The 24,141-nt window shown below is 53.4% G+C and overlaps 2 protein-coding genes across 2 annotated transcripts in view; one reads left to right on the forward strand and one right to left on the reverse strand.

Moving 5' to 3' along the window:
* COL4A2 (collagen type IV alpha 2 chain) overlaps positions 1 to 7,448 on the reverse strand; it is a 160,928-nt gene extending 153,480 nt beyond the window's left edge. The window contains exons 1-3 of the mRNA XM_055426708.2: positions 7,309 to 7,448; positions 6,935 to 7,022; positions 6,781 to 6,835 (exon numbers count right to left, since the gene is read on the reverse strand). Coding sequence (XP_055282683.2) covers positions 6,781 to 6,835; positions 6,935 to 6,978 — 99 coding nt within the window. The 5' untranslated portion in view covers positions 6,979 to 7,022; positions 7,309 to 7,448. The remainder of the gene's footprint in view (positions 1 to 6,780; positions 6,836 to 6,934; positions 7,023 to 7,308) is intronic.
* A 221-nt stretch (positions 7,449 to 7,669) lies between these two features.
* COL4A1 (collagen type IV alpha 1 chain) overlaps positions 7,670 to 24,141 on the forward strand; it is a 135,380-nt gene continuing 118,908 nt past the window's right edge. Inside the window, exon 1 of the mRNA XM_055426709.2 lies at positions 7,670 to 7,888. Coding sequence (XP_055282684.1) covers positions 7,805 to 7,888 — 84 coding nt within the window. The 5' untranslated portion in view covers positions 7,670 to 7,804. The remainder of the gene's footprint in view (positions 7,889 to 24,141) is intronic.

Raw genomic sequence — 24,141 nt, forward strand, 5'->3', positions numbered from 1 at the left:
CAAACGCTTAATGTCTACAGAGGTTATGGACGATGATTTAAAATCCTGGCTCTCTAATGGTAATTTGGGTGGGGGGCACTTTAATTAGACTCTGAAAAAGGTCATTTCCAAGGGACAGACGCTCCAGGTGGACGTGGGATTCTGACATACACTACAAGGGGCCTCCGACTGCCAGGGCAGGGTGTCCTTCCCGTCGCGGGGGCTTCAGGCTGCTGTGGGGAGAGACAGGGCGTTGCGAGAGCTGCAACACAGAGCTGGCCAGGGCTGCTCTGCTCCTGGGGGTGGTGACAGAGGCGAAGCGCGAGGTGACTGCCGCTGGCCGCTGGCCATCCTTGCTCCTGGCCCGTGACTGCAGTAGTGGTTGTGGTTGCTTAACGGCTGCTCCGAATTCCACAGCCACGCAGGGAGCCTGTGTGGAAGGGAGCCTCGGGGACCCTGGACCAGGACTGCTGCTGTCCACCGAGTGTCCTAGGCATGCAAGGGGGTCAGCGTGGGGCTCTCCTTTCCCATACAGCCCCTGGGGATGCTGGCCTGACAAGCTGGTGAGCCAGAGGTGTGAGCATGGAAAGCCCTCCTGGAAATGACACTATCCTGCAAACCCGCTGTGCCATCCAGAATTCAGCAAACACCCCTGCAACCATGTTCCCCTCCCCTGCCCCGCCTCCTCCTGCCAGACAGGCGAGAAGAGGGAGGCCATTGTAGCTCAGCTCTAGGGCCCCTTGGAGATGCCAAGCTCTGGAGACTCCATGAAGACGCCTTTCCACCCCTTCCTGTTAGAGAACTCCACCCGCTGGGGGGACCAAAGCCCTTGCCCCTGGCAGGGGCCACTTCTGCTAGATTTCCGAAGACACAGAAGGGCCTTCTGTCTGCTTTCCCTATCAGAGCACAGGGCGGGGACACGGTTCCCTCTCGCTGGTCCCTGGGGTACACTTGCTGCCTCTGCATCCGCTGCGCACCTGTCTGTCTGGACGAGGCACGCTTGGAGTGAGTGGTTCGTGACTTCTCAGTCAGCCCGTTCAGTCCCTCAGTCCTGTCCAGCTCTTTGAGACCCCCTGGACTGTAGCATGCCAGGCTTCCCTGTCTATTACCATTTCCCGGAGCCTGCGCAAACTCGTGTCCACAGGATTTTACTTTGAAATGAATGCTACTGGCCAAAAAGTTGCAAAGAGAGTTTGGAGTCCTCATCCAACCCTTCACCCAGACACGAGGATGTCATGTCAACGTCTTACATAACTTCAGCCCATTTGTGTCAAAACTAGAGATGAACACGAGTGCATTCACTAAATCACAGACTATCAGCATTGCCCCAGTTTTTCCGCCAGTGGCCTCTGTCTCTTCCAGGATCTGATCTAGAGTCCCACACTGCACTGAGAGGAGCACTGTCCTGACAGAAGAACTCGTGGCTTCAGAGGCAGCCTCGTGGAGGACGGTGGATCACATCCGAACAGAACACCCAGTACGGGGTGGGGCGGGGATAAGAGACTCCAACACAGGAGACTGATCCAGGTGCCCGAGGGCTTAGGATCCAGGGGGTGTGGCAGGGCTGCAGGCCCGTCCTTTGAAATTCCCTGCCTGACCATATGCATGGGGCTGAAGAAACCCACAAAGTCTCCCTAAGATTAGACACCTTCTAGCCTGGAGAATCCCAGGGACGGGGGAGCCTGGTGGGCTTCCGTCTATGGGGTCACACAGAGTCAGACACGACTGAAGTGACTTAGCAGCAGCAGCAGTCTTCTTTCTTACAGGTGTGAGCTAACCCGCTTCACTCGGGTCCAACTCTTTTCGACCCTATGAACTGTGGCCCCACCGGGCTCCTGTGTCCATGAGATTCTCTAGGCAAGAACATTGGAGTGGCTTGCCATGCCCTCCTCCAGGGGATCTTTGCCTAATCCTCTTTCATAGATAATCAGAAAAAAGTCACCGTCCCCTAGGGAGGTGATGAAACCAGGGTGAGTGAGGCATTCAGGCTTGTCCCTGGAGAGTCTCATTAAGGGCGGGAGCAGCCACCAGGGAGGGGCCAGGAGGTGACCACAGATAACCTACCAGTCCTCTCACCGCAGCTGATCAGGTATCATTCACACACGCTCCCCACCCCGCCCGCAGATAAGCAGCCCCGAGCAGCGTATTACAGTCAACTTTGCAGCCGCCCAGAAGCCTGCCTGGAACAGGGGTTTCCTTTCCTGGGGTTAAGCTGGGAAGTGCGAGGGTCCAGCCTGGGGACAGTTCTGGGGCAGCCGGGGGACTCATCATCAGCTCTGACACTCCGACTGCCCAGGGTGACTGACCCCCAGGAGCATCCCAGCGCAGACACCAGCCCTGCCTCGCAGTGTTCAGTGACTGGGCTCTGGGGTCACCCAGCCCGTTAGGAGCCACGCCCGGAGTGGAGCTTGGTCGCCCCCCAACTCTGCCCTGTGGTCCCTGGCCTCGGAGGCCACCAACTTCTGCACAGAACCAGCCAAGGCCTGGGCTCACCACTCACCCACCACCTTCCACGTCGGCAATGATGCCACCAGGTGTGGCGGAAGATGAACGTCACAGCCTCCTCTAATTGAGGGATCTTAGCTCTTTTTCAGATTGAAAGTACCAGACATTCCAAAACCACCACCTTCCACGTGCTGAGACCTTCCTTACATCATCACTGAAAAGGGTTATCGCTGTCGCACTGGTATCCTCGCATTGTCTCTATCATCTAATTGAAGCTGGTCACCTACTGTTCTTTTACCCTCTCCTCCGGAAGACAGAACATACTTTGACTTTTATTATTTTAGTAAAATCCTTGTGTTCTATTCTAGAACTTTTCGCTTGAATTCCACTGCCCCCCGCTCTGGTTCGAGGTGTGCCTGCTGGCAGTAGCCCTCTGACCCCCTTGTGCCTGCTCTGGGATGCTGGGACAGCTCTCTGACATTATCTACCGCAGCAGTCAGACAAGCCATGCAGAGCAGCGTGCTTTAAGAGTGTACCAAGAGCTGGAGATTTGCTTTGATTTTCCATTAACAGAGGAGGGACCTTGCGATATTTCCCTGCTTCGGAGGGGCTCGGGCTTTGAACAATAGGACCAGCGCTCCAGGGAACTCTGGGAAAGCCCTGATCTCCAGGAGGCGAGCCTGGGGAATGCACACCATCCATAACTTATCGATAAGCTGACTGGAAGCAGAGAAGACCTGAGAAGATTCCTTCTCTTCCTCTTCTCTCCTAGGAGCGAGGGAAAGGTGTGGCAGCGTGTAGGAGCACCCAGAGAATTTTCCAGAGCCTGGAGCCCTGGGAGGCGCCTGGAAATCCGAGCTGGTGGGAAGGTGGTCTGGAGCCCAGCACTTCCTGGGGCCACACAGCGCCTGTGTGCCCGGCTCTCCTAGCTGGCTCCTGATAACTGGAGAATCTAAGGTCCTGGCTGGGGTCAGGAGGTCAGCCCAGCCCACAGCATGTTTGATCTCCGGGAAGGTCTTTGCTCTTTGGAATTCTGCCCCCCACTCCCTCAGAACCGCACAGGACTGCCCTCTTAGATCTGTAAGGCTGCTATCCCATCTCTGGAGATAAGAAGTAACAGCGATCTGTGGGGGCTCACATGCCCAGGCAACCCGTCTTCAAAGTCAGGGCCGGTGGTGACTGGGGACGGGTTACTCCCGGGCACCCACACCCCGGCCCCGCCCGGAGGCTGGGCAGCTGCAGGAAGGCAAGGTGACAGAGTGCCGCCCGCCCAGGGCGTGTGTGTCCCCGCTGGGCCCTGAGTGCAGGCTGCTGGGGACTGCGCCTTTCCTCCCGCAGGACACCAGATTGAGTGGCCGCTCCCTTTGTCTGGGCTCCTGCTCTTCAGAGCAGAGCAGCAGAGGAGGCGGGAGCAACTCCCCTTCCCGGAAACCAGCCGGTGGGCTTTATTCGGCTCATGTCTGTCCACAGCAAGGAAACCACAGCCAGGAGACCCAACTGCTGAAACTCAGTAGTTGACTTACAGTCTGATCCCGGGAAATCGAGCTGTGGGGAGGCGCCCGGGCTCAAACCTGCTGCTCACAGAGAGACACCGCGGGCAAGGTGTGCTCCAACTCTCTGTGCCTCTGTTTCCTACTCTGCAAAATGGGGATAATAAGCACACCTACTCAGGCAGGTGTGCTTTTCCATGAGGCTCAGATGAATTACGGCACACAGATCTGCTCATAGCAAGTATTCATTAAATAATTATTCACCCCCTCTGCTAGCCATTTTCAGTGGCTTCTGCTACAGAACTCTTCAAGTTATGACCAGCAGCCAGTTTTACTAAACTGACCTACCCCTGGGAAGACTCTGGCACAAATGGGCAAAGAAACAGGACTCTTGAGTGTGGCAGACAGAAGCTGGGCAGGAACTGGACTAGCCACAAGGGGGAAAGGCGTTTTAATAAATACAGTTAAGGGTTAAGGCACTATTGCAAGAGTAACAGGAATTAAAGCCAGTGGTCAATGAGAAGATGGTTAAGTGGAAAGTCTACTGTTGGACATTACAAACGCCACGCCTGTTGAATAACATGTAGCGATATGTCTCTAGTAAAACGACCCAGAAGTGTCTGTTTGTAAGAGTCTAAAGCAAAGGGAAATGAAATAAACCGGGAAGTGACCCCAATGCCTTCCAGCCCAGTCTCTAACTCACTGGCTCCTAAACTTCAGCACCAAGTGCGATGCAGACACCCAGGCTCCACCCCAGAAAGTCTGATCAGGAGGTTTGAGATGTGGACCAGAGTTCTGAATGTTCAACCCGCCTTTCCGGGTGCGTGTAGGGGCCCAAGGAGTGTCCTCTGAGAAGCACTGCTAGGCAACAAACGCTCTGGGTCCCATCGCAGGGCCAGGCAGCAGGGACTCAGATGGGTTTGCAGCATCTCAGAGGCTTTAGGGGAAGGAGCTGCGCTGCATCCCACAAGCTGGGATGAGGGAACCCGGGCTCAGGATTGATGAGCTCAGGGCAGAGCTGCCTTTTGTTCCGAGGTCTCCTGACCTGGGTGCGCCCCGCGTGCTGCCAGCGCTAAAGAACCTGCCTGCCACGTGGGTCGGATCTCTGGGAAGGTCCCCTGGAGAAGGGAATGGCAGCCCACTCCAGGATTCTTGCCTGGAGAAGCTCGCAGACAGACGAGCCTGGTGGGCTGCAGTCCGTGGGGTCGCAGAGAGTCAAACACGACTTGAGTGTGCGCGCGTGCACACACACACACACACACACACACTTCTGACAGAGAGCCCTTTCTGCCAATTTTAGGCTCAGTCCCATGTAAGATTCTCATCATCCTGTGGAAGGAAAACGCTCATGTTTATGAAAGTGGTTAAAGGGGACCAAGGGGTGTGGGAGAGAGAGGTCAGTGCACACACCAGGCGGGCCTGGGTGTCTTCCTTTGCAGGGGCCTCCTGCTCCTTCTCTGAGCGTGTGTGTGTGAATGTGTGCGTATTGCCCCTGCTTCCAGCTCTGAGCCAAGTTTTGCATGCCATGTGTGCAAAAGGATTCATAAGGGTCAATGGGCTGGTTCAAATATCTAGTCTCTGATCCTAAATCTGGGACGTGTGGAAAGGAACGAGACACAGCCTGAGCTGGAGGAAAATTGGCCTGGAACCCTCTGGTCAAAGTACGGAGTTCTCGTCTGACTCCTAATCTGGGCCCTGACCTGGAGGAGAAGACGGCAGGAAGGTGAGGCTCCAGGTTCCTCCCCAGGCTGGACAGCACTTCCCCACTCTCAGCCTGCAGAACTCCTCGGCTGTGTTACATGAGGACGGAAAAATGTGGGAATAACAGAATTCAAACCAAGCCATGAACACAGCTCTCCACTACCCCGAGTGCGGGGGGGGTGGGGGTGGGGGGCGGCTCAGGGGAGCCCCCCGGACACCAGGTGCCCCGATATCCCAGCAGACAGAGGAGGAGAGGGGCCTCCAGGACCCCGGCAAGTCTCCTCAATTTTCAGTCCCACCTTAAGCATTTGGGTCCTCAACTGAAAGCAACCAGCAGACCTGCGACAGCCCAGCCACATTACATGGAGCTCAAGCGGAGCAGCTCCTGTGACAGGGTACAGCATCCCACAGTGCAATCATGGCGCAGGAATGATGCTTACAGCATCACTTCGAAGGCAGGGCTTGAGGGGAGGCACTTGGGAAACAGGGTCCCTGGTGGGAGCCTTAACAGCCCCACCTTGGCTCATCCCTGGCCAGAGCGCATCTTGCAAGAAAACGGTACTTTCTGCCAATGTTCCCTTTCCCAGTTTCCAGGAGTACCGAGTCCCAGGTTCTCCCAGCCCACCCCCCCACCCCAGAGCCCTTCATTCAAAAGGACAAGAAAACTCTGCCAAGGACAGGACCCCACACCAGTTTCTGATGCCACACAGGCCATTCTCCTCCCAAGCCTGGCTCCTGGGAACCACGTGTCTGACTGCCTAGACTCTAAGGCCCAGCTTTGCTTCTAACGACGGGCTTTGCTCAAAGGAGGGGAAAGGATGCGGCGGGTCATGTTTTTGATTATTGGTTCCCAAGGATGAGCCGACGCCTGTAACGCACAGGATTGAAGGAGAACCCAAGGGAAGGCAAATCAGAGTCCTCCGGGGAAGGCGAACTTTCGCAAAGCCTGGGCTGGGTCCCGGCTGCCCAGGACACACAGCACACAAGGGGCGCGGGCACGCGCGTACACACACACACACACACACACACACACATTCAGGTGAGCACGCACAAGCTGTCTTCTGGCAAGGCTACTCGGTGACCCAACCAAGTGCCAAGACGATGACCCAAGAGCCAAGATTCTCTCCGGCTCGCCAGTCAGCCCAGAACGAGAGTCAAGACTTACCGCCAGGACGCTCTGGGCCAGCAGCCCCACGGTCACGGCCCCCAGCAGCAGCCACCTGTGGGAGAGGAAGAGCGCGTGAGTGCGTGGCCCCGGCGTGGCAGTTCCCCGAAGGACGCGCGCGCGGGACCCAGGGGCCGGGCGGACGGTCGCTTACCGCCGTAGGGCAGGGCGCGCCGCGGCGCGCAGCTCTGTGTCCATGCTCCGGGTCTTGCCCCTCTGGCCTCCGATCGGTCCCTATTAGCCTGGAACGCGAGACAAAGAGGGCTTAGCCTGGCCGGGGAGCGGGCATCCTCGCCGCCCGCCTCCAATCGCGAGACGGGGGAAAGCGGGGTTGGACCGAGAGCAGCCCCGCGACCCCGCCGGGGAGAGGGGAGCCTGGCCCCCAGGCCCGGGGTGGGGCCGCTCCGCCGCGGCCGCCCCATCGCCTCGCCCCTGCCCGCTCCGAGAGCCGAGCGTGCAGCCCCGGCGGCAGCGGGCGCCCGCGTCCCTGCCCTCCGGCGGGTCCCGGCGTCTCGGGGCCGCTCTCACCTCGGGCCTGGCCTCAGCGGCGGCGGTCCGCGCGCCTCCGCCCTCCGGCAGCGCCGCGGGCGGCAGGAGAGGCGCGACCGCCCTCCGGGGCCGGCCTCGGGCCCGCGCGTCTGCCCTCGGAGCTCGGCCGGTCGGCGAGCGCGGGGCGCGCGGCGGCGGCGGCGGGTGCGGAGCGCAGAGCCCTGCGTCCCGGCGCGCGGCGGCCACAGTCGCCCGGCCGCGCGCTCGCGGCCTCTTACCCGCGCCGCAGGGTCCTCCCCCTTTGAGGCGGTGCCCGCCCCCGCCGCCGAGGGGAGGGGCAGCGCCAACAAATTGGGGAGCTCGCCGGGCCGCGCTCAGGTCTCCGCCGCGAGCCGCCGCGCCCGGGACGGTGCGCCGCGCTCGAGCCCCGGCCCTGCCAGAGTGAGCCGCCCGCCGCCGCCCGCCAGAGCCCGGCCGCCGGCTCTGCCGTCCCTCGGCGCCCCCCGCCGGTCCGCGCCGCCCCGGGCTCGCCGCCATGGGGCCCCGGCTCGGCGTCTGGCTGCTGCTGCTGCTCGCCGCGCTCCTGCTCCACGAGGAGAGCAGCCGGGCCGCCGCGAAGGTGAGTCCCGGCCGGCTGGGCTCCCGGCGTCCCGCCCCGCGCCCCGGCGCCCCGCGCGGCCCCTTTGTCCCCGGCCGGAGCCGCCCTCCGGGCCCGGGGGTCGCGCGCGCGCGCCGCCGCCTGCCGCGCTCTCCCGGCCGGTCCCAGCCGGGGACCCCCGTGGGCTGCGATGGCGCACGCCTTAGGGAGCCGCCTTTGTTGTGGGCTGGGTAGGGGCGAGTCAGGGGACTCCTCGGGCGGGGGGCGAGAGAGCAGATCTTGGTGCGCCCCGCGCGGGGTGAGGGCACCCGGGAGGCCGCGGGACTTGAACTCGCATCTCGGGGCCGCCGGGCCGCCGGGCGCCCTGACCTGCGCCGGGCGCCCGAGGGGGCCGGGGCCGGAGGGGTGGACACGCGCGCCCCGTGCTGTTCGGAGCCCCACACATGTGCCCGGGCGTCGCTCTGGGCGTGTTTCTCTGGAGCTTTGGAGACTCTGGTGGTTGATGCTGAACAGTCCTGGGCCCTTTGCCTGGAAACAGCTGTCTTCTCGCTTTCCCACGACTTTGCTGTCGCCGAAGCACGCTAAGGAGCTGCGGCGTGCCTTTCTGTCCTCCAGCTTTCAAACGCTTCCAAACTCCACTCTATGAGTTTTTTTTTAATATAGCAGAAAAAAAGATATATATAACCACGTTATATCTGAGTGTGAAACCAAAACGAAACTCCATCTATTGTTCTGTGCAGAGATTGTTTTGCTAGTTTTCATTTCCTCGGGCTATGTGTTTGCCCAGAAAGGATCTGGGACTGAGGCTTGCAAGAGTGGAGGCGTCCAGCTTTGGAAGATCCCTGATGTGCTGCTGTTCTTTACTTTTTTCCTTCCCCCTGAGACCTCAGCTGTTCTCCAGCGCCACAGACTTGCAGACAGAACCCCAGGAAGGTGTGGCTCCTAAACGCATTTTGCATCCCTCCCCCCAACTTTTTAAAAAATGATGTTACTGCTTTTGGCATTTCCCACTTACTCTTTAACTGTTTCACATAATTTTACTCTCAGGTTGTTTTTTGTTTTCTTTCCTTCTCTTAAGGAAGAATGAAGCTGACTGACTTGATTATATATATAAATGATGAACTGTTACTTGCCGGAATGAACTGACAATATGCATACATACCTTGGAACTGAGTCTGGCTCTTGGCTGGCTGCTGTCATTGGGTAGGGAACAACACCAGCAGTTAGCTTCAGATTATTTTCTCGCAGCCCAGAGGCCAGCTAGCACCCTAGTCGGTTATTGAAACGTTCTCTGGTCACGATGACAAAATACTTCCAACAGAGGCAGCTCTTGAACTCTTTATTTGGGTCTAGAGCTTCTGAGGCAAAGATTTCACACTTCCAAGGAGAGGTGGCAGGGAAATGAGAGAAGTTCTCTGTTTAAAATATGAAACTATGTTTGCCCTTGAGTTTTCCTATTGATGATATTAGCAAAGCCAAGCCCATTGTAAGAGCCGGCTTTTTAATTAGCCTCCAGTGTGAAGCAGGAGCCACTCAGTGAGTGGGAAACCAAACTCATTACTGTAGATGGGATTATTTTACCTTCCTTGAATGTTTCTTAGAGCCCAAGTGCATGTTCCTGTCCTGGTTTTGCTGTATCCCTAACATCTTATGTTATATTTTAAGACATCTGGCAGGTGGACACCCTCTGATCACCAGTTAGCTTCATGGGTCTTATCATTTTGCCATATTTTTTTTTTCCTGGTTTAACCAAGAGAGAGAAAATGTATTAATATGCAAATGGCTTATCTCTGTATGAGAAAATCCATTTAAAAATAATATCTGGCTAATTTTAAAACTGGTCTCACTTTTCATGCCATCAGTAACTTTTTTTTAAACTTACCTCCTTCCAAAATCAGCTGTTAGGAGTACCAAATAGTTGAATAATTTCCATATTGATCCGAGCACAATATCATTTAAAAATGCATTTAGAATGATGAGATGCTGCCCATAGACCAGATCCTAATTTGGAAGCCAATATAGTTGCTTCTTGGATTGTCTGCTTTTTTGGAGTATCTGAACCTATGTTACCTGGATTGGTACACGCAGACGCCACCTACTGTGTGTCGGGAACAGGCTACCCTTGCTGTTATTATTACGCACAAGAAAGGCGTTTGGTTTTATGTTGGATCCTATGTGCTGTGGCTATACTGTTCGTTTACCAGTGGGCAGGTTTCCTAAGTCAGGGATTTTTTTTTTCTCACCGCCACACTCCTCCCTAACTTTTCTTTCTTAGGCAAGAATGGAGGAATAAGATTCAGACCCAAGAGAAAAATCTGCCCCTAAAGTTATGATTGCGGGTCCTCTGTTCAGAGTCACGCAGTCAGGAGCTGAATGAATCCTTCCTTCTGCAGCCTCCAAACGCCCCCTCTCCAACTGGCCTGTGTGATGCTTCTTAACAGATTACTTCTCAGGATCAGACATGTGAACCTCCCCCAAAGCGTGGTGATGCCCGCCTAGGGTGCTGGCATCTCTAGACCATTAGTCACTCCTCTGGGACTGAATGACCTAGAACTCAGGCAAAGGGAGGTTGAACTCCCATGAGTGTGGCCCACGTTCTGCTGGGAATGTCAGTTAAATGAGAAGGCTGATTTCTGACTTAGTTCCCGAGACAGCACCATGAACACAGTCCCTGGAGGGGGCCTGGTGAGGACAGAGTCTAAACCATCGCGCTCTTCACATCTGGACTGCCTCTTGTAGCAACCGGGAGAGAAGTGTGCAACCCTTGCGTGTGAGTGCACTCACGGAGTTATGAGTGTGTGTTAATGCTTCCCTGATGGCTCGGATGGTAAAGAATCCTCCTGCTGGAGACCAGGACTCAATCCCTGGGTTGGGAAGATGCCCTGGAGAAGGGACTGGCAACCCGCTCCAGTAATTCTTGTCTGGGAAATCCTGTGAACAGCGGAGCCTGGCTGGTTACAGTCCATGGGGGTCCTTGAGAGTCAGACACAACTAATCAAGTAACACACACGCATGTGTTAATGGTGTAGGCGCGCGCGCACACACACACACACGTGTTACTTAAGGACCAGAGGGTCCTAAATGTTGTGTCTGCTTTCGTTAAGCAGATGATTTCTGAGGACTCGGTAACCTCCTGCCTCAGTTTCCCTGGCAGATCTGCCCTCTGGCCCAGGATCCTGCCTTCATCCCACACGGGGTGCCCCAGCGAGGCTTCAGGCCACACCCTCTGCTGGGCGTTGGCTGTGCTCCAGAGTAGAACCTGCCCTCCCCCGCCAGGAGGGCTTGGGTCTCCTGAGAAATAGAAAGAAACAGGCCAGTACAACCCAGGCTGGCAAATGTTACAGACAGGGCAAACCCGTGAGCATAGGAGCACCTAACCCAGCTTTGGGAAATTCAGGGGAAATCCCGGTACAACATCCCACCTCTGAATCTGGGGGAGGAATGGGAACCGTAGTCCCGGCTTCTTGTTTCCCTGTGAATTGCTGTGTGCATCACACTCAGAAGGTTGGACAGTCCTTCCCCAGCCCCTTCACCGATCAGGCTGTCTTTGCATTGAAAGATGACCTTGAGCGTGTCCTTCTCTGAGGCACCAGGATACCTCTGCTTCCGGGACTCACAGTCATGATGTCCAAATGTTCCCCTGGGAGGGGTGGAGACGCACCGGTGGCCCAGGTCTTGGAGAGCTGTGATAAGACCCCCCTCACACCAAACAGGGGCCCTCTCCGGGGGTCACCGGTGGGTTGGGATGTTTGCAGAGTTGCAGCACGGATGGCCGGTCGCAGGCGTGAGTGCCTTAGGAGCTGAGCTGGAAAACCACCCCGCAGTGGGGCAAGGCCGTGGGGGGATTCTTAAACCCCGCATTATTCATTAACAAGACTGTCTGCAGATTTCTTGGAACTGGTAAGGATGGTTGTCCCTGAACGAGTTTGGTTTTCTAGTTAAGAACTGGTAGAGCTTTGGCAGAAAAATTGAACCCACAAGTGATGCCCTGAAATGAATCTTTTTAGAGTTGGAGGGGGTGTCTCTCAGTGAGTAATTTACAACCCTTGTTTTGATGAGGCGCCGACGTTTGCTCTAAGGATGGTTTCCTCAACTGCTTGAGGACTGGCCTCCTGAAAACGTCTCCCGAGCAGATTGGGTATTCTGAGTGCTGGGACTCCAGTAAGCAACAGCAACAATAGGATGCCTAAAATAATATCATCAGAGCATTGCTCTTCCTGCTGTTATTAAACAACTGCTAAAAAAACGTGAACTGCAGAGCAGACACATCCCACCTGCTCCTGCGCACATCGAAAGGGGGTGTAAACAGAAGACTCCTCCCTTCTCAGTTTCCCTTGAGGCGCTCGCCACCCCGAGTGGCTTTGGAGGAGCCTTTATGGTCTGGCCCTCGGGCCGCTTCCAGGTGCTTCCCGCCAGTGTCCTCCAGGCCTTAGTTCCCTGACACCCGTCTGCCGGGGGTCCCCCTGCTGCTCTGCCTCTCTGCTCTTCCTCTTCCAGCCCCCTCCGGGTGGGTGGCCCGCAGCGGGGGGCTCCAGTGGGCTTCCGGTTCTCGCCGCCCTGCCCGCCCCCGTGATCCCTTGGCGTCCCGTGGGGGCGTCGCCAGACCTTCCCCTGGACGCCCCGGCTGGCGTCCACGCTCTCTGGAACATCTCGCTTCCGCTGTCCCGCTTTAACACTCCGCCTGAGCCACGCGCTCAGGTGTGTCCCACCCTCTGTGACCCCGTGGACTGGAGCCCGCCAGGCTCCTCTGTCCAGGGGATTCTCCAGGCAAGAACACTGGAGTGGGTTGTCATTTCCTTCTCTGGGGAATCTTCCCAAAGACTCCTGACCGGAACCGAGCTGCCATGCTTCACGCAGACCGACTGCCCTCCCGACTCGACACCCTGATGTTTCCTGACGCTCGGCTCAGGGACCGTGGCCTCCTTGGGGACCCTCCTGTCTGACCTCGTGTCCCCGGGCACTCGCTCTCCCGTCCCCCTGCCGTCCGCTCCTCCGGGTCCCCCAGGCTGGCCCTTCTAGGACCCCCGCCTGGGAAGGCTTGCCACACACCCCTCCCGGCTCCTGTCCCCCTTCCCACCTGTCTTCTCTCCAGCGGGTTCCTCCCGGCGTCCTGAGGCTTCTGAGAGCCCTCACCACCACGTGATTCCTCTGCTCACCACCCCACAGCGGCTACCTGCTGTCTGACCAAAGGTCCCCCGCCTCTTTGGCTGGGTGGCTTTTGGTCTGTCTGTTTTTTAATGAAGACTTGATTGCTTCCAGCCATTTTAGGTTCGAAGCAGAATGGGGAGGAAGGGGCAGAGCTTTCCCGCACACCCTCTGTGACCCACAAGCACAGTGTCCTCCAGTATCACTGTCCCTCCCCAGGTGGCATGTTTGGTCACACCTGCCCTGACACAGGATTGTCACCCAAGGTCTGCGGCGGACCTTAGGGTTCACGCACCGTTGTATCTCCTGTGGGTCTGCCCCCATTGCAGCATCCTACAGAGTGTTCCCACCGCTCTGAAAGGCCTCCCTAGGCTTCCCAGGGAAATTGTTAAAGAACCCTCCTACCAATGCCAGAGACAGGAGACGTGGGTTCAGTCCCTGGGTCAGAAAGATCCCCTGGAGAAGGAAATGGCAACCCACTCCAGTACTCTTGCCTGAAAATCCCACGGACAGAGGAGCCTGGCGGGCTACAGTCCACGGGGCCGGAAAGAGTTGGTGACTGTTTAGTGACTAAACAGCGGCAGCAGCAGGAGCCTTCCATGCTCTGACTGTTCACCCCCTTCTCTCCTCAAACTGGCAGCTATTGGTCGTTTCACTGTCACCGTCCTTTTGTCTTTTCATTTGGCTGGCATCATTACATCATGCAGACTTTTCAGATTGGCTTCTTTAGCTTTTTCTTACGCACTTAAAATTTCCTCCATGTCTTCATGACTTGATAGCTCGCATTGCCTAATACTCCACTGTCTGCACGGACATCCTCTCGTCTACTGAGACACTCTGGTTTGCTTCCACATTTCAGTCGTTTTAAATGAAGATTCTGTGAACATCCGTGTGCAGGTGTCTGTGTGGATCTAAGTTTTCAGCTCTTCTGGGCAGATACCCAAGTACGGAATTGCCGGGTCGCTTGGTAAGAGTAGGTCTGGCTTCGTGAGACACCAGCACGCTGTCTCCCAGCGTGGCCGTGCCAGTTTGAGTCCCGCCAGCAGGGAGTGAGCGTTCCTGTGGCTCTCTGTCCTTGCCAGCGTTTGGCGTTGTCACTGGTTGGGAGTTTGGCCACTTGAATGGATGTGTAGCATTTTGCTGTTGTTTATTCTTGGCTTGCTTTTTTTTTTTTTATTGATTTGTGGATATTGAAGAATCCTTGCATCCCTGGGATAAAGCCCACTTGGTCATGATGTATGATCTTTTTAATGTGTTGTTGGATTCTGATTGCTAGAATTTTGTTAAGGATTTTTGCATCTATGTTCATCAGTGATATTGGCCTGAAGTTCTCTTTTTTTGTGGCATCTTTGTCAGGTTTTGGTATAAGGGTGATGGTGGCCTCATAGAATGAGTTAGGAAGTTTACCTTCCTCTGCAATTTTCTGGAAGAGTTTGAGTAGGACAGGTGTTAGCTCTTCTCTAAATTTTTGGTAGAATTCAGCTGTGAAGCCATCTGGACCTGGGCTTTTGTTTGCCGGAAGATTTCTGATTACAGTTTTAATTTCCATGCTTGTGATGGGTCTGTTAAGATTTTCTATTTCTTCCTGGTTCAGTTTTGGAAAGTTGTACTTTTCCAAGAATTTGTCCATTTCTTCCAAGTTGTGCATTTTATTGGCATATAATTGCTGATAGTAGTCTCTTATGAGCCTTTGTATTTCTGTGTTGTCTGTTGTAATCTCTCCCTTTTCATTTCTATTATTGATTTGTTTTTTCTCCCTTTGTTTCTTGATGAGTCTGGCTAGTGGTTTGTCAATTTTATTTACCCTCTCAAAGAACTGGCTTTTGGCTTTGCTGATTTTTGCTATAGTCTCTTTTGTTTCTTTTGCATTTATCTCTGCCCTAATTTTTAAGATTTCTTTCCTTCTACTCACCCTGGGGTTCTTCATTTCTTCCTTTCTAGTTGCTTTAGGTGTAGAGTTAGGTTATTTAGTTGGCTTTTTTCTTGTCTCTTGGCTTGCTTTCGTACACTCTTGGCAATATGGATTCATGAGTTTATCTGCCTCTGTTCGTCATACTCCCCAGCCTGCAGCATGGGTGGTTGTCACGAAGGATTTATCTGTGTCTTATGGAGCAGTGTAGTCTCTTTGAGCCTGGGGTCCCTGATCCATCAAATGAAGACAGCACAGAAGTATCTGCAGACACCTTTAAAACCTCAGAGAGGTTGTGTGTGTGTGTGGAGCCATGGAGCCCTCAAAACACGTTTGTTGTTCTCACGGCCGTGTGGCTGGTACCGCGCTGTCTTGTGTGTGATGGAACCACACCCTTGATGATATTGAGACTGAGGTGCTGGAGGACAGAGCTTCTTTGAAAAATGCCTGCACCGTCTGGGGAGGGCCTGATGTTTGAGGGGAGCCGTGAGTTGCGTGTACTGGGGCCGGTGTTCCTGGCTGCCTTTCGCTCCGGACCCCGGGAGATGCTGGCAGGAGCTGAGGGCTGGCTCCCGGAAATTGTGCTGTGCTGGTGACCCCTGTGGGAGAGTTAGGCAGCAGAAGGAAAGTAATGCCAGTGGAGGTGTTTCCTCTCAGTTGGGCGTTTGGAGTAGATCTTCCACCACAGACTAAACACGGCCTGGAAATGTACACAAGGCTGAACTCCGTGTAAATAGTTGGTTCCGTGCTTTAGTAATATTCCTGCTTTGCTTGGTTTGCTTTTCAGTCTGCACTCTAAGAGCACGATTTTGTCATCTGAGTTCTAAAGCTTGCCTGACCTGTGGTCAAGGGAAGGACGGATGGCAAGTGTCCGCGGCAGGCATTAAGGCAGTATATTCCGTGCGTGTCTCTTGCTTCTCTTGCTGGTAGAGGGTGTTTCTCCAGCCCCCTCATTTTCTGCTGCTCCTGGAGTCAAGATTCTGTCGGAGTTTTGGAATTACTGGTGTTGATTACTCGGTTCTTATCTTAGTCTGCTGTGGGCCTCTCTCTCTTACTCAGCTAATAGCAGGAGAGGCTGGCTGTGCCCTGGGAGAGGACAGTGTTCCCGTTTCACCAAATTTCCCAGTACTTGGAGACACACTGGTAGAGCCATTCGGGCAGAGCTGGACTGATTCAGTAAATGTTGTCCAACTCAATGGACTATGTAGAGGCAGTGTTCCTGTATTTGAATTGAAATTAAATTGAAATTGTTAAAATAGTTGTACTGAGTCTCTGCTTTAAGAATGAGCATGTTCCTTTATGAAGAACGAAACTCAAGGATTTTTATTTGTAGCTCAGTTTCCAAAGCTATTTGCACAAGCTTTTCCTGGCTCCCACTCACATGCCTAAAGGACCTGGAAGATATCAGAAATCATTGCTGCTCATATCTAAGGACCGCAGGCTGAAATGGTACCACGTCAAGGATAAAAATCAAATGAGTGTTTCCTAAATGCATGAAATGGCGTCACAAATAGCTTTCAGCAGAACAGAGATCATGGTAGCCTAGGTCTTCACTTCAGAAACATAAGTGCCCCCGACAGTCCTCTTTCAGCATATGGGGCATTTCTGAGGGTACAGCGTCAGTGCTGGTTTCCTGTTTCAGAAGGTTACAGATGGGCCCAATGATAGCTATTAAGGTATTGTTTCATTACTATTAAATAACATTAATGTATATTTTTATCAGTGGCAAATTTGGTTACTGCATCTCTGACAATATTTTTAAGAAGTAAGCGTATTATTTTTGTAGTAGGGGAAAGCAGTCAAAGTGTATTCTAAAACCCAGTTATCCTTTTATGCAATGAGTGACGTTTTCTTGAGCGTGAGAATGTTAATTTCCACATCATCCAAAATCTGTCGCTAAGTCGTGTCCGACTCTTTGCGACCCTGTGGCCTGCAGCACACCAGGCTTCCCTGGCCTTCACTGTTTCCTGGAGTTTGCTCAAACTCACGTCTGTTGAGTCAGTGATGCTATTTGAGCATCTCCTTCTCTGCCGCCCACTTCTCCTCCTGCCCTCTGTCTTTCCCAGCATCCGCATCGTATAAGTTTGCTCTTCACATCAGCCAAAAACATCAGCTTTAAAAATGTCATTTTTAAAATATAAGCAACTCCTTTTCTTAATTAGCTTTAATTTTTGAGTTGCATTTTATTTTACAGAATATAACTTTAGTGTCATGGAATTATTACGGAGTTGTGTGGAACTTAGGTCCCCACTATCCCTGCGTTAAAGCCTGCGTTAAGGTGGTATTGTTAAGATGGTGGTGTTATAATCACGATTACCTAGAGTGGACAAGGTCCAGTATAGTGCTGAGCAGGGTGTGGGTGCGCCCGAGAAGCATGTTTCCAGGGGGCAGTGGCGATGCTGCGGGTCCCAGGGACCGCAGGCCTCACCCCTTCTCTCACTCCCAGGGGCAGCGCCGTGGTGGCGGTGAGCGGTAGCCACACTTTTCTGGGCAGTGGCTTGTGCTCAGTGGACGCTGAGCCGCTGTAGCTGTCCTCCGATTCTGACGACCCCTCTTCTTGCTGGTTGGTGTTACTGCTGGCGGTTGCAGCCCCGTGGTGCCACTGGGGGAGGGGATGGGTTTGGGGAGTGGGAAGGTCCCAATGCAGGCGTGTGGGGTGTTAGGATGCTGGAGAGGGCTTGGCGCTGGGGCGAGGGGACACGGTGTTTCCGTGCTGATCCACGGTATATCAGCGTTTTCCCATCTTTATGGCTCCATTCTCACTTTCCTGTCTGCTGACAGTGGGCTCGGAGTTTGCTTAGAGGCCGCCCTGCAGGGTGGGCAGGAGCCCTCGGGTATGACTTCATCTTCTTGTCGTGCCCGCCTCACCCACCACCTCCTCCGAGGCTCGGCCCCTGAATGAGGAATTTCTGTTCTCTGTCTTTTTACAGCCAAATGCACTTCCTGGAAATTACAGGCCGCTTGGGGTTAGTGGTTTAAGATAACTCAGTTTTGGTCAGGAAATGGCCTGTAAAATTAAGATGAACTTGCCAAAGCAGGAAGATGGGTTCGTGGTGGGAAAAAATGCTGCAGCTTGGGTAGTGCAGCTCCTGGGCCCATGGGTTTTGGGTAAGTACACAGAACGGTCCCCAGTCAGCCCCAGTCGCTGATAAGCTGGGGTGACGCACTCCTGACCACACAGGACGAGCTGCAATCTGCTCGATTCATCCCGCATTCACCCCTTATCTTTAACAAATACTTGTGCGTGTAAACATTACGTGAGCAGCAGATGCTTCTTATCAGTTTGTTAAAGCAGCTTTGAGCAAATAGCTTCTGGATGCCTTAGTAATAGTTAAAATGTGTTTTCCTAAGTACTTGGAAATAATGAAATTTTATTTCTTTATTCTTGGAATTCAGGCTTTTAAACTTGTAAAAAATTTCTGTTATCAGTCATTTTTTATTATTTCTTGTTGGCCTTAGATTTTTCTCTTCTTTCATGGAGGTTATCATTCACTAACATATTATAGAGATGTGTGTATTTTTCTTGACTGGAAAACACATTTGAGATGCATAACTTTGGGCACTGTTTTAGGCTGGAAGCCAAATTTGTAATCAAAGTGTCTTTTTTTTTTCACATCAGTGAAAATAAAACAAGCAAGGCTAAGAATTCACCTAAGCACAGAACACAAATCAATCTGTTCTGAGCTCAGTATCTTGCTTATGACATTCAAATAATTTGAAATTGCATTCAGTAAGTGAATGTTGAGCAGTCGCTCTGGGTCAAAAAATATGCAAGCAGGGAGTTGCTGGTTGTCCACTGGTTAGGACTCTTCTACTCCTAGACTTGCAGTGCTGGGGGTGCTGGTTCGATCCCTTGTTGGGGAACTAAGATCTTGCAAGCCAGTTGGCACAGCCTATATATATATGTGTGTGTGTGTATAATGCCTATGGGCTTCCCAGGTGGTGCAGTGGTTAAGAATCCACCTGCAGGAGACCTGGGTTTGATCCCTGGGTCGGGAAGATCCCCTGGAGGAGGAAGTGGCTACCCACTTCAGTATTCTTGCCTGGAGAATCCCGTGGACAGAGGAGCCTGGTGGGCTACAGTCCATGGGGTCGTACAGAGTCGGACATGACTGAGCGACTGAACAGCAGCAAAATGCATATGTTAGCTCTGTGTGTACCGTACATATTCTTCATGTGTCAGCATAATTAAAGGCATCCATTTGTGCACTCACTCATAATTAATATTTATTGTACACCCAGGATGTGGAACAAAAAGCAGACAAGTATTCCTACCCTCAAACATTGTGTATGGCATTAGTACAAGCAATTTTGGCCTTTGATCATGTTGAACTAGAAATTATTTTAAAAGACGTCTCTCTTGGCAGTTTTAGGATGGCTCAACCTCAGAAATTCGACTTTGTTAAAAGAGTTACAAAAAATGAAGAAAAGAACTAAATTTTCTTATAGGAAAGATTACTTATTTTGTGTCTCTAAAGTAAATTCATGAGACTAGCAAACATTCAGGGCTATTCCATTTATTTAGAGATTAGAAATTTTGAAATATCTCTCGGGTGGGAAATGAATTAGCTGGGGTTTCCTCTCTGCCCTGGAAATTACACAAAGCTGGCTATGGGAAAGCAGCTTGGATTTAGGGTGGACAAAGGCATCCGATGAGGAAATACCAGATGTAGGAATGGACATCAAGAAGCAAGTGGGTTTCTCCAGTGCTCTGGCTCCCAGGCACTTGAGCGAGAATGGCGTGTGTCCCAACAGTGATGATGCAAGACCGTGGTCCTCTGCCTCACTTTGTGCTGCTCGGTGGCACGGTGGCAGGACCCAGGGTGGAGGGGCTTGAGGCCAGCGGTCAGGGCGCGGTGGTTTTGTAACTAGCAGGGCCGCACCCCGGGGGCCTCCAGCTCAGAGGGTGCAGAGGTCATGTCAGCGTTCTCGGTATAGAAACCCCGGGGGGACAGCCCCCAGAGAGGAGGGCGGCTGTCCTCTGACTCAGCACCTTCTTGAAGCTGGAGGAGATCTGGTCACAGCCAGCCCCTGAGCCCTTTTCTCTTGAGTTAGGCTGTTTGGCAGAATTCAAGTCTTGTTCCAGGGACCAAAGTTTTCCAGATTTCCTGGGCAAGACCCATCTAATTTGTGGCTTGGGGACGAATGAATCAGAAACATGAAGACTGTTTGTGGGAAAATATTGAGTGGCTTTAGAAAGAAAATGTAGGTCAAAGTTCTGGGTAAGATGTGTTAGCCATCTGCCCTAGACAGTGGCAGGCCACATCCCATGTTATCTTGCTGCTGTGAAAAGCTGTTAATGTAAAAATCTCTGATGAAATGTGTGATGTTCCGTTCCGTTCCGTCACTCAGTCGTGTCCGACTCTTTGCGACCCTGTGGACTGTAGCCTCCCAGGCTTCTCCGTCCATGGGATTCTCCAGGCAAGAATACTGGAGTGGGTTACCGTTTCCTTCTCCAGGGGATCTTCCCGACCCAGGGACCGAACCTGGGTCTCCCGCATTGGAGGCAGACGCTTTAACCTCTGAGCCACCAGGGAATAACTATAGAAATGACCCTTAAAAGACTTAACTCTTAATTGGCAATTCTCTTCTTGGAGTGGAGGGTAGGTAAGGTCAGCTGGAGTTTGCAGTACATCCAAATGTCACAGTGACACGTTCAGGCCGTATCTGCCATACTGGAGCAGAATAGCCTGGCGGGCTTCAGTCCATAGGGCTGCAAAGAGTCGGATACGACTGAAGTGACTTCGCACGCGTGCACACAGGGTATTCCTGTTAATCCCAAGCTTTTAACTGATCCCTTTCCCCTTTGGTTACCGTAAGTTTGTCTGTGCACAGTGCATTTTTAAGGAGGCGGTGCTTGGAGCATATTTCAGACTCCTAGACACTTTCCATAATTGGGTCTAGGAGGATGTGGAGATTGTTGTTCAGTCACTAGGTCACGTCCGACTCTGCAACCCCGTGGCCTGTAGCCCTGCAGGCTCCTCCAGGCGCAGATACTGGAGTGGGTTGCCACGCCCTCCTCCAGGGCATCTTCCCGACCCAGGGATTGAACCCGCGTCTCCTGCTTGGCAGGAGGGCTCTTTATCACTGAGCCACAGGGAAGCCTGGGGGATGGATGGTTGGGTGTTACAGTCAGATCTGTTGTTACAGTTGGATCTGTTGAACACGAGTTATTGACGAGGGCAGCCTGACTCTGACAGTGGATGTGAGTAGCACTCAGTTCGACGGTGTCACCAAAGAACTGGCCGTGAGGAGCAGGCAGGATGCAGGCGCTTCTGAGGCGGGTGGGAGAGCTGACCAGGGAGGACAGCTTTGGCAAACATCAATCTCATTGTTGAGATTGGACGCTTGGCGTTTCTCTGTCATTTCCTGGGACCACTCACAGCCTCTGCCTGTGTGCAGATCCCGTGTCCTCAGCTGCATCTCGGGTTCTCTGTGCCTCTCGGCCTCCTGGGCAGTGGCAGCATCGTTACGATTGCTGATTGCCTCGTTGATTGCTGAGGCTATGCGAGAACAGTTGAGGTTTGGAGATGCAGCTAGAATCTGTTCATCTGCAGATGGCAGAGGTGGGGGTAACCGCAAGAATCCAGTTGAGAGTTCTGGAAGCGTAGAAAAGAGAGACCCTTTCTGAGCAAATGTGACAGAGTCCAGGTTCATCAGGGGTGCGGAGGAGGACTCTTGGGGAGCCGTGAGCCCCAGGAGGTAATGCACGCTTCCTGAAAGCCCTTTTACTGTGGGCGCCTGCTTTGGGGGTGCAGGATACGGAGACCCACAAAGTCTAGCTTTTCCCATCAGCCATGTGGGGCAGAGAATGGGGTGTGCAGAGCGCCAGCCAGCCCAGGCCTGTGACCTCAGCCTGATCATTAATCATTGCCAGCGTTCCCATTCACTCCGGCAGCGACCTGATCTGAAAGATGCTGTGCGCATAGTCTGGTGCTGAGGTGATTACGTGGTTATTAACGCTTCCACCTTATCTTGAGGAACAGGGTGCATTCTTGGGGGCTGAGATGTGCTGAAGGATTTAAAGGATCATGTAAAAAATTTGGGCGATTTGGATGTAAAATGCAGAGATAGCCGAAGAGATGAGCTGGTTTTCACCGCATTTCTCTGCTGCTTGGCGCCAGTGAAGCTTGTCCTGGGAGAACGGATGTGAAGGCAGGGTTCGGGGACATCGCTTCTCTTTTTATGAAGTAGAGTTGGTTTGCAGTGTTGCGTTCGTTTCTGGCGTACAGCGAAGCGATCTAGTTACACACACACGTATGCATGTATAGACACACACATGCATTTTCCTGTTCTTCTCCGTTGTGGTTTACTTCAGCGTATTGGATCTGATTCTCTGAGCTCTGCAGTGGGTCCTTGTTTGTTTGATGAATAGTGGCGTATATGTTAATCCCGCCTCCGAATTCTCCCCTCCCCGCTCTGTCCCCTTTGGTAACCTCAAGTTTGTCTTCTGTGTCTGTGAGGCTGTTTCTGTCTCACAAATAAGTTCACTTATGTCATCTTTAAAGAGCATCTATCTGTGAGGCTGTTTCTGTCTCATAAATAAGTTCACTTATGTCATATTTAAAGAGCATCTATAAGTGGTATCACACAGTAGGTGCTGAGGCATAATTTCAGGGTCAGGAGGGGATGCCACCAGGATTCTTGGGCAGGTGGGGTTGGCCTCGTCCTGGGAGAAAGACCATCAGGGCCCTCAACTTCTGGATGTGCGCTCCACGTGTCGATGGGCCCGCCCGCCCCTGATCCACCTACTTCTGTTCTTGCCCCGCAGCTCGGAGACCTGACACTGGGGAAGCCTGGTGACCGTGAGCTCTGGCCACTGCAGGGTGACCCGTTCCGTTGTTCACGGACCAGCCCTGATGGAGGCCAGAAACCGGCCCAGGGTCACCGGTGGAATGAAGCGGCGTGGAGGGGCGCTGGTGCCCATGGTGGGGAGGGCGCTGGGTCCCGAGGCATGGAGGGGAGGGGGCTCCAGGAGACGGTGCTGCGGAGGGGTGGGGTGGGCGGGCACAAACCCTGCAGGGGCGGCAGCCGTGGCCCCGGTTGGAAAGTGAACACGCAGAGGGTGGGGGTATGCAGTTTGGGGGCGAAGCTGGAGCCCTGGGAGCCTGAGGAGCCAGGCGGCCTGGGGAGCCTGTGAAGAATGTCCCGGCCTTTTAAGGGAAACTCTAGTGTAATATAAACATCTTGTGGGTCATTAGATGTCCTGATGAAGCTGGGAAAGCAGGAAAGTAATTGTGTCTCGGATGGAAAAGTTAAACAGTGCAGAGACATGCTCGTGTTAAAGCTTCATCTGCATGGACCCAGTCCCCTCTGGACACAGCTGGCCCGTCCTGGTGTCTGAGCTCGTGCTGCGCTCACGTGTACATGTATGGGGGCCTGTAAGCACACACTGCCTCTCGTAGGAGAAGGCGGGAGGTTTGGAGAGAAGAGGTGGTCTGTGATGGGTGGACCCTGTGGGAGACCACAGGCATTGCGTGTGTCTCCTGCTCCTTTGCTTCTTGAATTTTCCACCTAGAAGGAGCAGGGTGTTAGTATTTAGCTCTGATGAGTGGCTGTGTGTATTCTCCACACAATTCTGAATTTAGATGCATCTTCATTTTCTTTCCAACTATATCAGAGGCAAGCGGAAAAGGGGGTGACAGAGGCTGAGATGGTTGGATGGCGTCATGAAGGACATGAGTTTGAGTAAACTCCGGGAGATGGTGAAGGACAGCGAAGCCTGGCGTGCTGCAGTCCATGGGGTCGCAGAGTCAGACACGACTTAGCGAGTGAACGACAAAGTATCGAATTAACTCACATTGTCACAATTTTTAGTTTTTGTCTGTGCAGAGAACACACATACACCCCCTGTAATAAAAGTTGGAACAGTGAAGTGAGGACAGTTCTGTCTGTCATATGCTCTACCCTGTGGTTAGATAATCTTTAAACGGATTTTGGTTATAGAGATAAAAGTCCGCACATCTCTTAACCCGTGCCTTCTTCTCTAAGTGGTGGCAGGTCTGAGTGTGACACGCATCCTCTTGTAAGACCAGCATCGTGAACCCCGGGGGCGCAGGTCTAGTTCCTCCAGGGCGGCACACAGGCTTCTGGAGCCCTTAGCAGCACTTTCCTGAGTCTGGAAACAGTTGGTGCTTCCTGGGCTGCAGGTGCTGTAGCTCCTCCATTCATCCCCGAGAGGAAGTGTCTCTCTGGGCAGCAGCTGCGGGGAGCTCTGTCT

The sequence above is a fragment of the Moschus berezovskii genome, chromosome 13 (genome assembly GCF_049115385.1).
Source record: "Moschus berezovskii isolate FMDL1 chromosome 13, NW_MosBer_1.0, whole genome shotgun sequence".
NCBI lineage: Eukaryota > Metazoa > Chordata > Mammalia > Artiodactyla > Moschidae > Moschus > Moschus berezovskii.